This window comes from Rissa tridactyla, chromosome 3 (assembly GCF_028500815.1).
Source record: "Rissa tridactyla isolate bRisTri1 chromosome 3, bRisTri1.patW.cur.20221130, whole genome shotgun sequence".
Lineage (NCBI taxonomy): Eukaryota > Metazoa > Chordata > Aves > Charadriiformes > Laridae > Rissa > Rissa tridactyla.
Window position 1 is genome coordinate 76266200 of NC_071468.1, and position 19023 is coordinate 76285222.

The 19023-nt window shown below is 43.5% G+C and overlaps 1 protein-coding gene across 2 annotated transcripts in view; it reads left to right on the plus strand.

Annotated features, from left to right (window-relative positions):
* METTL24 (methyltransferase like 24) overlaps positions 1–19023 on the plus strand; it is a 52224-nt gene that overhangs the window by 13482 nt on the left and 19719 nt on the right. For both annotated transcript variants that reach the window (XM_054196926.1, XM_054196927.1), the window contains exons 2-4: positions 6926–7024; positions 11342–11481; positions 17411–17639. In XM_054196926.1, the coding sequence (XP_054052901.1) occupies positions 6926–7024; positions 11342–11481; positions 17411–17639 (468 nt within the window). The remainder of the gene's footprint in view (positions 1–6925; positions 7025–11341; positions 11482–17410; positions 17640–19023) is intronic.

Consider the following 19023-nt stretch of genomic DNA (forward strand, 5'->3'; position numbering starts at 1 on the left):
TCCTTAGGCAGGGTTTACTCGTAAGTAGCCGTTCTGCACGGGAGTGCCTGACTGTATGCATTATGTTGCCTATGTTGCCTGCTCATCTTGGCACAAAGCTTTTGTTCCTCAGCCTGATGTTCCGCCATCAAATCTTTGGATAAGGTCATGGAGCAGATCCTCCTGAAAGATAGGTCAAAATATACTGAAGACAGGGAGGTGGATAGGGACAGCCAACATGGCTTCACCAAGGGCAAGTCGTCCCTGACTAATCCAGTGGCCTTGTACAGTGGAGCGACTGCATCAGTGGACAAGGGAAGAACTACAGATGTCATCTGCTTTGACTTCTGTAGGGCCTTTGACATGGTCCCCCACAACTTTCTTACCTCTAGATTGGAGAGATATGGATTTGATGGATGGACTGTTAGATGGGTAAGGAATTGGCTGGATGGCTGCATTCAAAGAGTTATAGTCAATGACTCAATGTCCAAGTGGAAAACAGTAACAAGTGGTGTCCCGCAAGGGTCCGTACTGGGCCCAACACTATTTGCTTTGAGCAACCTGATCCAGCAGAAGGTATCCCTTGGCAGGGGGGTTGGACTAGGTGGTCTTTAGAGGTCCGTTCCAACCCAAACCATTCCGTCTTTCTATAACAAACACACTACAGTTTTACAGCACTGGAGTTCATCTGTGGGAGGGACTCCCTACGTGGCCTGCTTGTCCCACTGCACCAACCCAATGCGTACAGAGGATGGAGCAATCCGGTGGTGGCTGGGTATGGAGAAGGCTGTGTGCTTGCGTGCAGCGTTGTCAGAGATGCCTCTGCTTTAGATAAACTCGGAAAAGTACAAAATGGGGAAATAGAAAGATTTCCTGTATTTATTTTTTTTCAGTTCATTGTGGATTTTATGTGGCACGTGAAAGTTTTGCTGCTGGATTGGAAGTTCTTGGTTTAGGTGGCTACAGGTCTAGATGTCAGCTGCGTTTCCCTGTGATACTCTCAATGCCTGACACCTCAGTGGGAACCCGCTGCTTATCTCTCAATATGTGTGCATATACAGAACAGGGGAGTGTATGTAACAATTTCTGCAAGATGGTTTCCTAGGCAAAAAAAATCATATGTTTAAGAAAGCTGTGGAAAAATAGAAAATAATAGTAATCATAAAGAAAAAAAAGCAAAGAAGCAGTTCAGACATGTAGGGGATGGAATACCTATACAGCCAACACCAGAGAAATTAATTCGCTCAGAGCTTTAAATATGAGTCATAGTCACTTTGTAAGCCTGTATTTTAAATTACAGCTTACTGAGCCTGTGCGTGGCCCTGCTACTTCTAAATGAACGTTGTAATGTGGCATGTTTTTATGGGCATACCTCTTATGAGCCCTCTTCTGTAGGATGCTGATTACATTTAGGTAAAGGGGAGCTTATGAACTGGACTTTCTCAAGGAGGTCTTTGCTGAGGCCGAGGCATACTCGTTCTTTCCTGTTGAGGTGGGGTTTATTTTCCTTGTGCCACGTATTGCTGCTCCAAACATAAAACGTTTGGAGTTACTCAACCCTGCTGAAGAATGAAGTGCAATTAGGTGTTGCTTGAGGCTCAGAACTAAAGAATAGGCTCAGCCCCCTAAAATACAAGTTTTTCTGCAGCATGGCATGGATGATATTCTGGTGTGGGGTTCCTCTTCTGGGATGTTGAATGTCTACAGTTTAGGTGTTTCTGAGCCCGTCCTCCAGGTTTTCTTTGCAGGTCATGGAGAGACATGGATGTTTCCAGTGCATGACTCATTTTACTTATTTTAGACATCCACTCTAGAGATGAATCATTCCCTTAAAGACTCTGTCTGCCTCGTCTGTCCTGTCAAATAACTTGGCTCCCCAGCCCACTGCAGGAGCTTGGTCCCTGGTTGTCCGTACTGCAGGAATGTTTTCTTCATTCACAGCTCTCCCGTGGAGTCAATCAGCTAATTGCCTCTGAAACTAAACGTGGGTGTTTACAAGGGATCATTCACTGCCGGAGTTGCTCCATGTCGTCAGCGAGAGGAGCAGCGTGCCAGCTTTGGCCGCCTCCACCCTCAGCAGCCCTCCCACTCACCTCAGCAGGCTTTGCACTTGTTGCGTGTCCCTCATGAGGCCTGCTGGCATGTCCCGTAAAGCCAGTACTTGGGTGGGCTGCAGCACCCAGCTTTCGTTATTTAAGGAGAAAAAACGAAACAAGACCACTACAAAATCATTTGCTTAAGGCCACAGGTGCTCCAGAGGGAGCCCAAATAAAATGATGGCCAGGCCTTGTAAATCATATCTAGGGACAATCTACTCTTGAGCCTTCAGGAATACAATCCAGCAGATATACGTTTGCCTTGTCTGAAATTTTGCAATTGGAATCCCACCCATTGCATTTTAAACTGATAAAACCCCTGCAAAATTTCACCCATGAGCAAGCTCTGTTCTGCTGTACCCTTCCAAAAAGGGTGAGCATGGTGATACACAGAGTACAGCCAGAAGGTTTGGAGGTGAAGATGTGTATGTCATTTGTTTCTATGGCTAGCAAATATTTATGGTTATTGATGGAGTTTATTGCTGCAAGTACTTTCCACTCACATTTGGTCCTGCCTCAAATGTAAAAAATTGTTGTTGTGCAGTTTAATCAGAGGATTTTATATTTTTCCCTTGATTAAGACATCTGTGTATGTATTGACAAGTCTTTTGTTTCTTCATTGGAAGCAGTAGACTGCTTGGCAGGGCAATGAGATTCCCAAATTTTTATTTATAAACATGGCTAATACGTTTCTGTATTTTAATAGGCTGCTAAAAAGGAAGGAGAATGAAAGGAAAGGGAAAAACAGTTACTGAATTAGAAAAGATGGAAGTATGGAAAACATACTAATTCCCTTTCAAATGTAAGCAGAAGGGAAGGGGGGAATTGGGCTGTTTGAATTACTGCAGTGAAACTAGGATTGATCTGGAAAGACTGTATTCATTTCTGTGTTCAAGTTTATGCTAGGAAAGCCAGAAATTTTGCAAACCTACAACTTTACACCTGCTGGTTTGTGAGCCCTTTGCACATGTTGATTTAAACTTTATATTATTATGTCAGGTTTTTAGGACAAATGATACCATATATATATATTACAAATTATTAAGAGATTATCAGATGCTTGTCATAGATGGCTGATGAGGGAGAAAAATCTAGAAAGAAGTGGTCTCCAGAGAAAAGTCACTGCAGATTACTGTCAGATTGGTCTGAAGGAGACATCAGTCCTTATCCTTAAGTGTGAAGTACCTGGAAAAAAAAAATAAATCAGACCTTCAAATGCCTCCTAGTTTTCCTAACAAAACAATGGCATTGCCTTAAGACTTGCTTTGCTCTGTGCTTGTCTCATGTGGTGAAAATTTAGACATCGATCTAGATATCCATTACCCTCCTGGGGTAGCTGAAGTCAGTGTTTGACCAGTGCCTGTGATAAAGTCTTGCTGAAGACTGATTTTTCTTACAGTGCTAGTTTCAGGTAACGTGTCTGTAAGTGAAACAATGTAAATAGAGCGATACTTCAAGATATTCAGTATGATTTTTTTTAAGTGGCAACTTTCCAGGTACCATCATCTCTTTATATTGTGGAATCAGGATATATTGGTGTTTGGGAAACAGAGTCATGGTGTCTTGTTGGATAAGTCCTTACCATAGGGAGGCGGCACAGCGATGGCAATAGCCACAGATGCAGAACGTCTGAACTGGTTTTCTGGCTTCTCCTGGGCGACCTTGGGGAGGTCTGTCAGAATTTCATATCCAAAGTTGCATAATATGGACCATAATACCTCCTCTGCTCCTCTTGTGTACTTGCTGTAGAAGCCCCCTGTGAAAGGAGCTGCTCCTCAGCCTGTTTTGTACAGCAGCCACAGGGACCTGCTCTTTACTCTAGAGGTTTCTGTGGTACAAGCAAGAAAATCCAAATCATGATGCCACAGCCAGGTTTGCTTTGAGTAAATAAAATTCTGAAGTCTAGAGGGGAAAAACTCAAAATAAGGAACGTGTTTATCAGGAACGAACATGATTTTCACAAAGCACTTCATTCACAGGGACTGGATGCATTTTATCTGCAGAGTTTGTTTGAGAAGGCTTACATGGAAACACTATGAAACAGGCTGAAAATTACCTGGAAAACTATAAATGAAGGCTACCGAGTTACCTAGGGAATGGCTCCTTCAGGAGGGTATTTTGTGAGTCCTGAACATACCCATACTGCATCACCGGAATCAGTGAGTTACCCGCTGGGAGGGTGTACCTGGTCCAAGAGATGTACTGGATTTTCACCCCTGTTCATCCTCTGTGACTCTCATTGTAATGGAGCTATTGAAATGCCCCATAGGGGTTAGGCACCGACTTCTCTAATGCGTTCGTTAGTGAATGGAAACGGGCTGCTGCTTAGTAAGGAGCCAGGAACCAAGTGTGATGTTTGAGAAGCTATTCAAAAGCACTGCTGTCAAACAGGAGCTTAGGTCTGATCTCTGTCACAAAAGTAGCATTTATGTAGTGCTCCTAAATTTAAAAAAACTATATAAAAGGTTGATCTCTTTGTGTTTTGTTTTGTAGTTTTTTGGTTTGGTGGGTTGGGGTTTTTTTTGCTTTTTTTTTTTTTTTTAGTGAAACTGCATTATTGCAGTGACTTAATAGAATCATAGGATTCTATGATTCTATTAAGCCACTGGGGTTTTTGTCTTCATTTTCAGGTATTTGCTGATACATTTTGTAGTCAGTGGGAAGGCAGTTTGTCATCTTTAAGATTTTAAGAACCTGAGGGTAAGCCGCTGTGGCTCTTGGATATTGCACTCTGCTGAAAAAGAACCTCATTCACGTGGCTAATTATAGGGATTTTTTTTCTTTTTCTTCCCCATCAACTCTGTGCAGAGGGAATTCTTGGTGAATAGTGCCACAATGGCCACCCTGCAATTCCCCTACTTAATGAGCTACTTCTCACACAAATAGATTTCAGAATAACTGGGCACAGATGTTTAGGTGTCTGGTGGTGGGTTGTGGGTTTTTTTTGCCTGAAAATGATTGTCAGTCTTCATTTTCATTTCAGGTTTCAAAGCCTGTTGAAACTGCAGCATTCCTGTCATTGCGAACGTTATTCAGCCATGTGAACTGTGACTCATTCTGAAAGATTATAGGCATTTCCCTCCCCGGCATGCACCTATCCTCCCGCTGTGAGATGTTTGCAGGTTGCCTTCTGTGCTCAGAGGGTCAGGGGGACGTGGTGCCGCAGAGCTCGCTTGCTTCCAGCCCTGTGCTATGCAGGGTATAGGACCCCATGTCTGCTGCAGGCAGCAAGTTTCAGGGTGGGAAATGCTACTTTTGTCTGCTTCTGGGGGGAAAAAAATTTCAAAACGTGCTTTTCAGCATCTATTTACAGTAAAAAAACCCTACAAAACGAAACCAAAGAGCAAACCTTAAAAGAACAATAAATCTCATACAGACCTCCTGGCTCATGTTCACTCCAGACTATGTTTACTTAAGCTGCGAAAATATCAGTTCATGGTATCAGCTCAAGGCAAACTCCATCTGGTCTGGTGATCTGCTTTAATCATCTTTCGTTTCTAGTTTCGCCTTCTCTTTTTCTTTCCTGCGTTCCTCTCTGGCGTCAGAGGGTCCCCGCTGTCACCGTGCCGACTCTTCTCCTGGCACTGCAGACCAGCCCTGCCCGGGGGCTCAGCACCTCACCTCTCTCATCTGCCTCCGTCCTCTGCGGTTAATTGCTATTTCCTATATGTTTTCCAGGGCTTCATTTGAATTAAGGTCCTGTGGGGATCCCGAATGGGATTTCTGTTTGGTATTTTATTGAATGTCAATATGAACCTGTAGGGGAAAAAAACCAAACCCATCCTGTTCATCATGGAAGCTCAGTTAATTGGGGATGATTAAAGGGAAGCTTGATACTACCTGCCCAGCCATAGAAGTGAGCTGTGGTGCCTGAAGATGAAAAGCCATGAGGAATCAATCTTAATCTAGTACAACTTAACACCGTGCTTGTATTTTTATCTACTTGAGGGCAAGAGATAACACGTCTAAACTTCCCAGCATGACAAAAATGGGCAGAATTTGGAGAAGGTGGCGCAGATGGGAGCGCAGAGCCCCGTTGCTCTGCAAGCACGTGTCTGAAAGACCTCTTCTGTCTCATTCTGTCTATGTGGGAAGTGTTGCTGGAAAAGCTGACAGGATCCCCGAGGTTCGGAGCTGAGGAGCAGGGAGAGCAGAAAGCATCCACCAAAGCTGCTTCCCTGGGGCTATGAAAATGAGAAGCGGTAGGGCTATGGGCAGCCACACTGGTGTTTTTTCAGGAAAACAAAGAATTGTGATGTATCTCATCAGGCAAGTGTGGGAGAGGAAGAGGACTTTTCTCAAAGACTGCAAGCAGCTTGCTTTTCTATCAAATCTAGATTTTAAAAAGGGAAAGAGGTTGTTTGCAGAGGTTTCCTTTGGTGATTAGTGTTTGTAGTCCACGTTATTGTTTCAGCAGCAATCAAGTGGAGATATGCGATAGATATAAAATTAAAATTATTTCACTGTTTTCAGATGTTTTGCTAGAAGATTTAGTTATTCAGATCTTGGTTTCCTTTATGCGTTTCTATAAGCTAGGGCTTACTCGGGTGTCCTAGAGTAACTGTGTTGACACATGTATCCTAGATGAAGAACCCCTTCTTTCTGAATTACCTACATCTGCTTTCAAAGCTGATCATGATAAATCATAGCTAGATGCTCTTTCACCGTAGTTCAAGTCCTACTTTATTCTGAAATGACTTTCATGTGTAGACAAGCCCTTAGGAAACACTTTTTGTTTGAAATTAAATCTCCTTAATTTTTTAGCCCTTGCATTCTATGCTTGTTCTGAGAAATAAATCCAGTTCCTTTAAGGTGTTTTTTGTTTTGTTTTGCTTTGCTTTGCTTTGCAGACTGTAAGATGGCACATTGAACTACAGCCATGGGCAAGTCCAACTCCTTCCCTCAACTACGAGGCCTTGAGGTTCCTGAAGTACATTAGCACTTCTCAGGTAGGTTTTTTCATTTCAGTCACCATTTAGCAAACAGTTTGCCTGGCACAGGCTGTTCCCTCTCAGTTAAGGAATTAACCTCACACCAAACTATTTTTGAAACTGCTTCATTTCTGAAGTTGCTTAACCTAGCAGTAATGGTCAACGTGAATGTAAGGGTTGAAACACGGGGTAGAAGGAATGCATTATTTCCTAGCTTTTTATTTCCAGATGGGTTCATGTCCTGACAGGAGTATGATATGACTGAAATTCCAGACGTGGTTCTTCTCTTGCTCTTTCTCTCTTTCTTGCTCTCTCTCAGACACAGAAAAATACAGAGCACTCTGTAGGGAGAGAACTGTGTATTCAGCCACTCCACCTCTCAATAATAGTGGGATAACCAGGCTCATTTTAGCCAAAAAGCATGCATTTGAGGCCCTGGGTAAAATAACAACAAGGCGTCGGTCTCTAACTTGGACAAGTTGTCCCAGCGGTACCAATAGAATCCTGATATTTTAAGGACAAAAATGATGAGCTGGAAAATTAATGTTTTTATGTGCTTTTTCAAAGGTGACATTTCCAAATCCAGATTGCGTTGACAGATACTTCCAGGGTTCAGCATGTATGGGAATTGGGCCATCATGACCTAGTGGAGGCCACTTCTGCACAACAGCATTTACGCATGCATTTTCTCTAATAAAAAATGGAAAAGGTGTCAGATGCCCACAGTTCCGACAGGGTGGCTGCTTTTGGTACCCAGGTCTATCAGCAATTGACCCTTGAATACATATTTAACTGCACCATCGCTTAAGTTGGAGAATAGCGTAAAGCCTCAGGTGCTAATGTCGCTGAAACGTCATTCTCAGAAAATTCTTGGTTAATGCAATGCTTTCAGGGCTGAGACGAGATTCATTTGAAACCCGTCTAAAAATAAGTTGCTGTGCTGATGGTGTGGTAACTGGGAGGGTAGCAGAGTGTTAACTTATCCTCCAGTTTGTGGGTCCCCCGGGCTAAATGCTCAAGAAAATGACATCTCTGCCGCCGCTCATGCCAGCACCGAGAGGGCACGAGGCAAGATGATGCATGTGGAGACAGCAAGAGATGTGTGTAGAGCTGCTTGTTTTGTTGTACAGAAGTTTAAGCTGCGGCAGGCATATTAAGCTGAAAACATCCTTCATCTCCGTGACTTAATAAACAGTGGCAGATGCTGCTAAACTCCACTAGTTGGGTCAAAGCCTACAAGGACATCAATTAGCAGAGAGTTTATTGCTTCTGACATACTAATCGAGAAGCTTCGTTCCCAGAGTAACTGACCCTGGTGGAGGGGACAAGCGTAAGTGAAAACAAAAAAAAATGAGAGAAATCCCTGCTCCTGACCGGGTAGATGTTATAAGATTAATAACTGACAGACTAACACAATGACTGGTATGAGCACTTCTGGAAATGGGATCCTGCTTACGTAGATGAGCATGGGATCACATTTTCCTTGTTTGCTGAGCAAGTGTCTACTAATTACTGTGCCTGAGTTCAGCTCCTTACCATTAGCATAGAATGGCTCAAACTGCTGGAGGGGGAAGATGCCATGTGAGCAGGGTCGAGGAGTGGCCAGAAAAAGCTGTTTCAATGCTAGTTTCTAATGATCAGATGAACCATCTTACACGTGCTGTTGTTTGTGCAACACTAGTGAGAAGAAGCCCAGAACAGGACGTGAACTCAGTGCATCAGGGTCTGTAAATCACACAACAGATTGGTGGTGGTGCTAAAGGCAGAGTTCAGGGTTTTTTTTATATTTTTGATAGAAGAGCTATCAAGTTGCAAGAGCTATTAAAATTGCTCCAAATTCTGGGTGTTGTAATTGCTCATAATGCCATGAGTCGATTAAGTGGCAGCATTGCGGAATCTTAGTTTTCTGTAGAGAGCACATTATTCTTCTGTGTCTTAAAATTAGTACTTGTTATTGCAATGCCATTTATTCCTTGATTGTTATGTGACTGAAGGGAAATGGGTACTGGGGTGCAGTGCAAATCATTGCTTAAAACTTAGTGAATCTTGAGAGCAGCGTGAAGAGATGCTATGTTAGCTTTTATGAATTTTCCGTGGGAATTATAAGCTGAGCAGGAGCAGGGAGGTGGCGGTGCAGCGTGCAGCTCTCTGGATGTAATGCTCCAGTTAATGATCTTTCAGAGGTTACGGTTCTTAAAGAATGAGAATTTTATTTACTTATTATAAGGCACATGGTGGAGAGTGCCTGCTACAGCAAAGGCTGGCTTCTTGTTTTTACTCTCACACCTGTGTAAAATTGTTCAATTTCTGTGGTTCTAGGTGGGGCCAGACCCGTGCTTTTTAGTTTGGCTAAAACCAAGAGCTGAGCCTGGGCACTCTGCTGTGGAGGAAGGAAGGAGCAAGATGAGAACAGTCAGTTCAGGACCGATGTTTAAACTGGCTTTGTCTCTACTGCTGTTCTTTCCACCTTTTTTATTGTTGCCTTTCTGGCAGTGCCAGCTCCCGTCCCTGCAGCCAGGGCTGGTACTGGGCCCAAAGAACGACTTTTTGTCATGACGGCTCAGCTGGGTTTCTGCAACTCTTCTCAGTCTTTGCTTTCCTATCTGCTTGTTACCAGCCTGTGCCCTGCAGCCCCTGAATTTGATGGCTGGGTTGCATGTGGATTGTAAAGCCCTTCCACAACCAACTGCAAGCTGATGCTGGTGCAGCGTGGCACAGCCTCTCTTGGGCAGAAGTAGCCACAGCTTTGGTGCTTGGACATGGGGCTGTTGGAATGGGTCTAGCGGAGGGCCACGAAGATGATCAGAGGGCTGGAGCAACTCTCCTATGAGGACAGGCTGAGAGAGTTGGGGTTGTTCAGCCTGGAGAAGAGAAGGCTCCAGGGAGACCTTAGAGCAGCCTTCCAGTACCTAAAGGGGGCCTACAGGAGAGATGGGGAGGGACTCTTTATCAGGGAGTGTAGTGACAGGACACAGGTTAATGGTTCCAAACTGAGGGAGGGTAGATTTAGATTGGATATTAAGAAGAAATTCTTTCCTGTGAGGGTGGTGAGGCACTGGAACAGGTTGCCCAGGGAGGCTGTGGATGCCCCATCCCTGGAAGTGTTCAAGGCCAGGCTGGATGGGGCTTTGAGCAGCCTGGTCTAGTGGGAGGTGTCCCTGCCCACGGCAGGGGGGTTGGAACGAGATGATCTTTAAGGTCCCTTCAGACCCGAACCCTTCTATGATTCTATGCGTATTCCTGCTTCTCGTTACCTCCTTACCACTGCTACGGCAACAGCCGTACAAATTGTGCTGGCTTTCCATCGCCTGCTGTGCCTTGGCTCCCGGATGCTGGAAGGGTGGCAGCACTCCCCAGCTCCGTGCCTGCCTTTTCCAGAGCGGGTCTGGAGGAAGAGGATGGTGATGAATGGTATGGTAGAGTCCGGTGACGAAGCGCTGGCCTGAGCTGCTGAGGGGACAGGCAGAGTGGATACTCCAGGGAGGGGCTCCTCCGTAGGGTGATACTCACAGGGACATAGCTCTGTTGGCTCCATCACCGCTGTGCTTTGGCTATTGCAGGCTGCTGCTCAGCTGCTGGCAAAGCTAACTTCACCTCTTAGTTAAGTGAGTTTTTGGCACTTCCAGGTTTCTGATGAATCCATCACATTTTAGTCCTTGCTTTCTTGGTCTTTATGAGGACTTTGACTTGCAGTGCTCCTCCCTGCAGGGCCTCTATCTCTTCTCCTTTTGCAGTGTTTTTATCCTGGCTTTAGACTCTAGATGTCTAAGCCAGCACAGCATAGACACACATATGATTCCTCTGTTTAGTTAAGCACTTGCTTAAATCCTTTTGTTGTTGGAAAGGGGATGTGTTGGGGTAATGATTAAATCCCTTCTGGAACCCGAAATCCAGGACACTCTAGGCAAGGTATACAGTGTACATTGCAGTGACACTGCAACTTGTGCTTACAGTCTTGAACGATGACATGATTTTAACATTATTCAGGATGCAGAATCCACTCCAAGGTTTGAAAAGAAAAAAAATAAACATTTTAATGCTGAAATGACTTGTTCTCAGGAAAATTGATTTTGGGGTATAGTACTAATGCTTAATTATTTGCTTTTCAAACTGCATTAGTCTCTGGGGGATTATGTAAGCCTTAAACTTCACCAAGTAGAACAGATGAACAAGGAAAAAAAAATCATCAGATCTCCATAGCTGTGTATCAGATTGACAATCAGATTTAAACGAAACCAATTAACGTTTTTCTTCTTTCCACTCTTTCCCCAGAAGGCAAACTAAAAACAGATTAAAAGTTATGTCTTAAAATGAAACATCCTTTGATTTCAACAGATTTCATGTGAACACATGAACCTGAGCAGCCTGAAAGGGTACTCTGAAACCACAAAGAAGCCCTGGTCGATCTGTCTTGACGAGAGGTTTAGCCTCATTCATCGAATCAGAAGCAAGCAATGCCGTCTCTATTCCCTTGGGTAAGCACTCTTTAAAAGACAGCAAATTGTTTCACAACAGCTAGCTTCAAAAAGCCCTATAAATGCAACACAGGCTGCAACAAGGTTGTCTTTTAAAATACAGACTTTGTTCGGGTGTTTTTGTTACATGGTGATGTGCTTTCTGTAAACTCAATGTTTTTAGGGAAGAACCTTTCACAATAATGGTCTTTGTTTCCTTCACTTTGCTAGTATCAGTATGAAAACAATTGCTTAATGGTGAGTAGTAGTTCACATAGAGGAAGATGGAAATTAATGAGATAAACTGAGAGGCCTACAGCGTCTTCCCTGAGCAGAAATGACGTGTGTAATTGCCAGCTACTCCAGCAGCATTACTTACAAAACTTCATTAACTACCCCTGGGACAAAATAGTACATTTCCATGTGCGAGTGTGTTTGCTAAGCACTTCAGGGGTGACATGTGGCAAAGTGATAATAATAAAGGCAGTTGCAGCTTTATTTTAAAATGTTTGTAGTGTTTATGATGTTTACAGCACTTGAGGTTGAAATTTTCACTCTCCACAGAACAAGTGCTTTCACAGGTAGTAAACCCGCAAATGCAGCCTGTTTCCCTGCTAATAAAACACTCCGCTTCCCAGAGGGACGAGGGAGGTCAGTGCTCGGAGTTTGTCAGGCCCCTGGCCTTTTGCATTACCCATCTGCGCACAGGTGGGTTAGGAGAATGGTGGCTGGGATGTGGAGCTCGTTTCACACAGATCACCACGTGGCTGCAGGCTAATGAAACTGTCTTTTCTGTCCTGGGAGCCAGCTTTAGGTTAGAGGTGTACTGAAAGGCTTCATCTCCTTTGAACCAGCGTGGTTTATTTCTGTGATTTTGCTGCAGTGGGCTTACAAACGGTGGACAGCAAGGAACTGTGTCTGGGTGGCATTTCTCAGTGATTAGCCCATGGCAGCTAACACCAGCAATTAACGTCAAGTGGATGCAGAGTGCGCTGCAGTCAAAGGGAGTGTTTTCTCTTAATTTGGGTGGGCTTATGTTTGGGTCGAGTTTATATTGAGCTGTAAAGGCCAAACTCCTCAGAGGGTGAGGGGCTCTCAGGTTTTGTTCAGTTGTATTTCTCTGTGGCAGAACAGTAACATGCCCCTTAGAGACGAATCACATACACGGAGAGCAAACTCCTCTCGACTACTGCTGCTTCTTATTTTCTTAATGCTCTTTACACTCTATTTCAAATTATACTTACCTAGTTTTAATGCAAAATATGGATTTATGTGATTTTTTTTTTTCCTTAGTTTTCCATGTGCCTATGTAAGTTAGGAGAGATGCTGTGTTATGCCGTGTTCAGGTCCAGACTTCACCTGCTTGACTGTAGAACTGGCTCATTGCCTGAGGCTCCTTCTAGTAGTCAGTAAGGAGAGGCAGGCACATTCAGGTGGAAAATCAGCTAAATTAAATAACATTCTGGAGGTGCAGGTATTGCTTTCCTTTGATTATAGCGGAAGTCTGGGATAACATGTCTGCTGACTGTACATGTCTTGGCGAAGCACTCAAAGTTCAGTGGAATTAATCTAGACCTTGCCCTTCAAGTTACATGATCATTAATATTGGACCTGATCTCCTGTATTAATGTCCCCCTTCCCTTTTGCTGTGGGCCAAGTGTGGGTTGAGAATGGTATTTTTGTTGAATTGGCCAGTAGACACAATGCAGAGTTGATTTCATTTGTGCTAGGAAATGCAGATTTGGCAGAAAGCTGACCAGTACAAAGATAACTTGCTAATGGTTTCAAATGAATCTGAGCTAGTGCGTGTATACCAGTGCTTTATGTGTGGTGCTGTTTTGGGTAGGGTACAGGGAGCCTGAATGCCAGATCTTCTGTACTCACAGAACAGTAGGGCTTAGCAGAGGTTGAAATTGATGTTGGCTCACCCATCTGTCATCAGATACACATGTGCAGTAAATACCCAACCATCACATGAAACAGCTAAAAAATAAACGGGAAATATTTGAGGTTGAGGAGGAGCAGTCTTCAGTCTTCCAGTTTACTTCTGCAGCCTTTGGGTCTCATTACTGCGTAACCCTTCTCTCAGTCCTACTTCCTTTAGTTTATGACAGGCAGAAAAGTAATTTTGTTCTGAGTAAGACAAAAATCCTCTTTAAACATTTTTGTTATCTCATAGAGTTCATAAAGAGCGAAGGGGGAGCAGCTGCTCCCAATGGAGAACATTCTCTGTGGAGAGGATGGATGGATGACAAATGTGAAAGTTCAGTGCAAGCGTTACTGGGAATCCTGAATTAAATCCATATATCATTAAAAATGGAACAAAACATGCTGCATAGGCTTTGCCTTCTTGAACTCTGTAGACGAGGTTACTTGCAAATGGGAGCGAGCAGTGCCTGAAATGTCTGGAGATCTTTTTAGATTAGTATTAGTTGCTTCCCCTACTGGGAGGCAGCGATGTTGTTGCCTCTGGGTCGGGATTTCCCAGTATGATACATAATTGCAATATGCATTAGTGAACTTCAGTTATTAGTGCTAAATCTGCTTAGATTAAGCTAAATCTGTTACAAACACCACAGGCAGGCACTCAAGCCGGGATAATATGAGTGAATGGGATTTCAGAAATTTACCAGTTCAGGTTTAAAGAGTCTCACTGCAATACTGAATAAAAGCCCTTTCAGGTGGGTCTTAGTGTAGGAGCTTTAGGATCCAGGCAGGGGATGCTTCTTTTTTCCCCAAGCTGCATCCTTTGAGAGCTCGGTTATCTTCCTTTGAGAAAGAAAGGGAGGAAGGGGCACACAGAAAGGGAAAGCTGGACCTTAACACGCATGTTTTTACAGCTCTGTCCTGTGGTCCCTGTGGGAGCTGGAGTACCTGGGGTTACCAGACTGGATCAGCTACAGGTATCCGATAGAGCTGTGCTGGAGGAGACAAAGCAGCTTTTCGTGCTCCAGCGTGAGGTGGAGGCCGATGCAATGCTCCCTTCAGTGCAAGCTGCCGCCCCCTGTTTGTTCTCTGTGTACCGTGACCCTCTGGGAACCCCAGGAGCAGGGGACAGCCAAGGGACACGGCTCCCCGCTGCGCTACGCTCTGTCCTGGGTCAGCGTCCCTGCCCTGCTGCCGGTGGGGAGCAGCGCCAGCGAGACCTTCCCTTCCACTCCCACCATGCAGGCAAGGAGAGACCCTCCGGAGGCCGGGTCCCGCTCCTGCTGCTTTGGAAAAATGCACCTCTGCCCCCGCTGCAGGGGGCTGCCTGCAACTGCCGACTCTGTGACCAAGCTCTCTTCTCCTTTGCAGCAAAAATAGGTCGGGCTCTTTAACATTTTTTATTTTGCTGTTGCTGGAGGCGGCAGCTGCTCTTTCCCGGTGGTGGGGAAGGGCCTCTCTAGTCTTGTGTGGGCTCCACACTTTTCTTTTAAAATCGTGGTACCTTTTCAAGTAACACAAAATCTTTCTTAGGAGGCCTCATTTGTTTACCTTTTTCATGCTGTGTTATCCCTTAGCGTGATCACATGTGAGCCAGGAGTTTTTGAAACTAGTTCTTTTTGAGATGACCATGGCAGGGGGGTTGGAACTAGATGATCTTTAAGGTCTCTTCCAACCTGAACCATTCTATGATTCTATGACCTTATGTTCTTTCCTAAATATTTGTTGATTATATCTCTCTTCAGGCATAAATTTAAGCTGTTAGCCAGAGTGCCAGAAGATATATCAGCACCTACTTCACCCTCATCTGTGATTTTTTTTCTGTTTTGCACCACTGTGAACCTCCCTTTGCAGTCCATGTGGGTAGCAATCTGTTTGGAGGCAGCCTGAGGTTTGTCTACATCAAAAGCATCTGGCCCTGTGGATTGTACCAGCTGAGACTGTTAGAAGCGTGGCACGGACACATGTGTCCTTCAGTTGCTGGTAGGCTCATCGCTCTAATGCTCTAACTGTCCCCAACAATTCACATGTTGTTCAGTTTTAGCCAGCTTCTCATTCCTAAGGGATTACACTGGTCTTTGTTCATCAGCGTCCCTTCTGTAGAAAGCCACATGCAAACAAATATGTCGATTCACTTGGTTAACTTCTGAACTTTCTTGCTAATGTGTGTTGAATGTATTAAAAGAAACCTCCTCTCTTTTCCCTCCTACCCGGCTGTACGGGCTGGAATCCTGTGAAATAGACTTGTCCTTAAAAGCACACCGGGCTCTTTTTGCAAACCCTGTTTCCTCTTCCTTTCCCAGGATGCTGGAAGGGGAAGATGGTTGAGGAGAAGACCTTCTAACAGGTCCTTGTTACACTGTGCTTAGCCAGTATTACAGCAAGCGTCATACCGTATTGGTAACTTCCAAAACCTATGCTCTGCCAAACAGTGTTTCACGAGCTGGATTCATTTTAGTTTAGCAGTATGTCATCTATGTAAAACATTTAGCGCTGGCTTAATGTCATACCATAGTGTAGCATGATTTAAAATGTATCGTGTTTTGCATATTGATCCAAATAGCCAGAATGATTTCAGACTCATAGCATTTCTAAGGGTAATTGTGGCGTAGTGTAGCAGGTGCTCTGACAGTACAGCTGAGAGTGCTGCCCTGTAATGGTTTGGGTGTGACAGATAAATGCCATGCTGTGTTAGTACACGGTGAATATTCTCAATTAGCACAACTGGTTGAAGCGCTGATTTAAAAAACTTGATTCTTTTCCCAGTGCTACATGTGTGTATATCCAACAGCATAACTTTGATTAAGTTTAATGGTTAATGCATGATTTGAACCACATTTGAAATCAGCTTGGAGAAGCAGGAATGAAGAGGATATCCTGTTTTATGCAGTAGGGAAGGCCTGCGGTCCAGACATGTGATTGCAATGGTAAATACCAGAATTTTTTAGTTTTAATGTACCCTGTGTGAACCAATGGGCTGTAGGAGGTGGGAATATGGCACAGCCTTGTAAAGTACATCTTCTTGCAGAGACAGGGACTGAGACAACACTGCTATTGGGGCTATTAATTTTTCTACTTTGGGGTCTTTGCCAAATTAGCAGCAATCTTTCCCTTAAGTCGTGTAAAAACTCTGCTACTGTTGTGAAGGGGTTATTTTTAAATTTGCTTTTTTATCTGTGTCTTCCTGTGCACTGAGAAAGAGAGACATTTGGTTCTTGTGTCTTGTCCCTGTTGGTGGCCATTATGGCTCATCTCTGTAACACCAGGTTATAGACACAGTGGGAAATATGCCTGATTTTTAGAAAACAGTATTGTATGCTGTATGCAAATACATTTAAAATGTATTTGCTCTTCTGCTTATGGCTCGATTATTGGAAGTTTGTGCAGTGGGAACTAAGGAATGTACTATAATCTTGTAAAGAAAAATAAAATTGAAAATAGAGGAATATATATATAAATACTAAATATAAATAGAGGAATAATGGCAGCACAAAGGCTCTAATGTTTTATTTACTTTCTTGTAAATGACGTTGACTTCTGAATTAAGGAAAAGTTCTTTGGGAAGGTTATCAGCCTGAGTAAAAGTTTAGTTCTTGCCCTGAAAGGAGCCTTCACTCTAATTGTATGCAGTATATTGCACTAAGCTTGAATTTTCTGGTGACCTCAGTAGTTTCATTCTATAAATGAAAAATTTAATTAAAAGTTTATGAAGGTCAATTATGAATGTGACACTGGGAAAAAACACATGTTCCTTTAAATTTCTTTGATCTAACTATTTATTCCAAATCTTCAGCAGGTATTATTGTGGACCCTTAGCTTTATTTCTGATTATCTCATCAGAATTAGGGTTAGACTGTGCTCAGTGCTGTGGATATATACCAAGAAGGAGCACAACAGCTCCACCACTTTGCTTCGGAAGCAAATAGGTTGGACTTTACCTTCTTTTACTCTGAATCCTCAGAATGTCCTACACACTAATAGTTCTTTTATTAGAGTTAGTGGTTACATCTTTTTTGTTTTGTAGGCTAGGCAACGATGACAACCAGTTTGAGATCAGCATGGCCAACAGTGGATGTGAGGTGCATCGCTTTGACCCCAGCATCAAGTCAGCACACATTCATGAGGGTCAGCACCTCTGGTATCATCGCCTGTCCATTGACTGGAGGGATCCAAATCCAGCCATTGCTCCTCATAAACTTCACAGCAACACGAAGAAGCTGGGCACAATATTGAACGAATTTGGACATCAGAAGGTAAGGACTCTGGTGTCAGGTTTCTGACTGCAGGATTAGGTGTTGGGAAAGCTGCAGAACTTCCTCCTTGGTGTCTCAGGAGCTCGGGCACTTTCCAAGGTTATCTCCTGACAACTGGTCTTTTTTCAGAAATGCTTGTAACGCAGTTCTTGTAGGGGTGCCTTGTCTGTCTTGATTTTCTGTGTGCTCATAACAGCCGCTTTGATTTTAAATCACTAGCCGTATACTAAATACTGTCCTCCTCCTCCCTTCCTTTTCCCTTCAACTAGTTGGTGACATTGAGAGCTAGTATCTTCAGTCCTGTGGAAGTTCTGGTCATTGCCCTTGTAGGAGCACTAAAGTACTCGAGCAGCCAAGTTTATAAAGAGAAAAAAGTATTTGCAACAATAATTAGAATAGAAGAGCTAATGGGTGGGTTGTTTACGTTTTCAAGGTCACTGGTCCTAATTACAGTCATCAACAACAAAAACATCCTGTTTTGAAATTGGCAGCGTTCTGTGGGTTTTTTTAACGTTTCCCAGTTTGTTTTTAAGGAACTGTAAAGACATCAGAAATCTTCAAGTCTCGAATAACTGTTGCCAAAATACATTTGAGGCAGTTCCTTAGGTTGCTTTCAAGAGAGTTTTTCCCTCAGAGGATGTACAAGCCTGAATTCAAATGCTAATATACTTCATTGCCTGCAGCTACTTCTGCTTGTCTTTGTTTTTCAAGAAATAGGCAGCCTGAGCTAAGGAGGAGCTTTTCTGTAAGATTTACAAAGCAAGCAGTGCAACTTTTCTTTGGTTTGTTACTAGAAAATGCAGGATGTCCTTTTCAGTTCATTTCTTGCTTTCCTTTAGTATTTTCTTTTGGTTTAGCTCTACTGATTGGACCATTTTGAAGATAAGAGCAGAAGAAAGAAGCTTTTTCCTACTTCTTAGTCATACTGTAACTATACTATACTAGGCCGTGCATTAGTGAAACATCTGGGGAGAGAGTTGGCTTTCCTTTGATGTGTTCCTTACATTGATTATTTTGATTTTAGAATAATTGATCACAGAGCAAATGATTAATGACCTGATCCAGAAAAAGCATATGAGTCTTGTGATACACAAGACCCGCTGAGAACAGTCAGTTCTCAGGTTATCATGTAATACGGAGTGATTGTGAGACCTTCTGTGAATGAGAAGGGTGTACCTATGAATTCTGAGTATGTAATTTTCAGGGGAAAAGTTACCTGACGTGAAAGCAGCGGCTGGAGGGCAGCCAAGGAACATAATGCACATGTAACACATACCATCAGGCTGTCCTCTGGCCGTGTACACATGGCATAGGATTTGGTTAAGTGTGTTGGGGCATTGTGAACAGTGTATGCAGCCTCTTGCTCTGTTAGCATTTGGGTAGC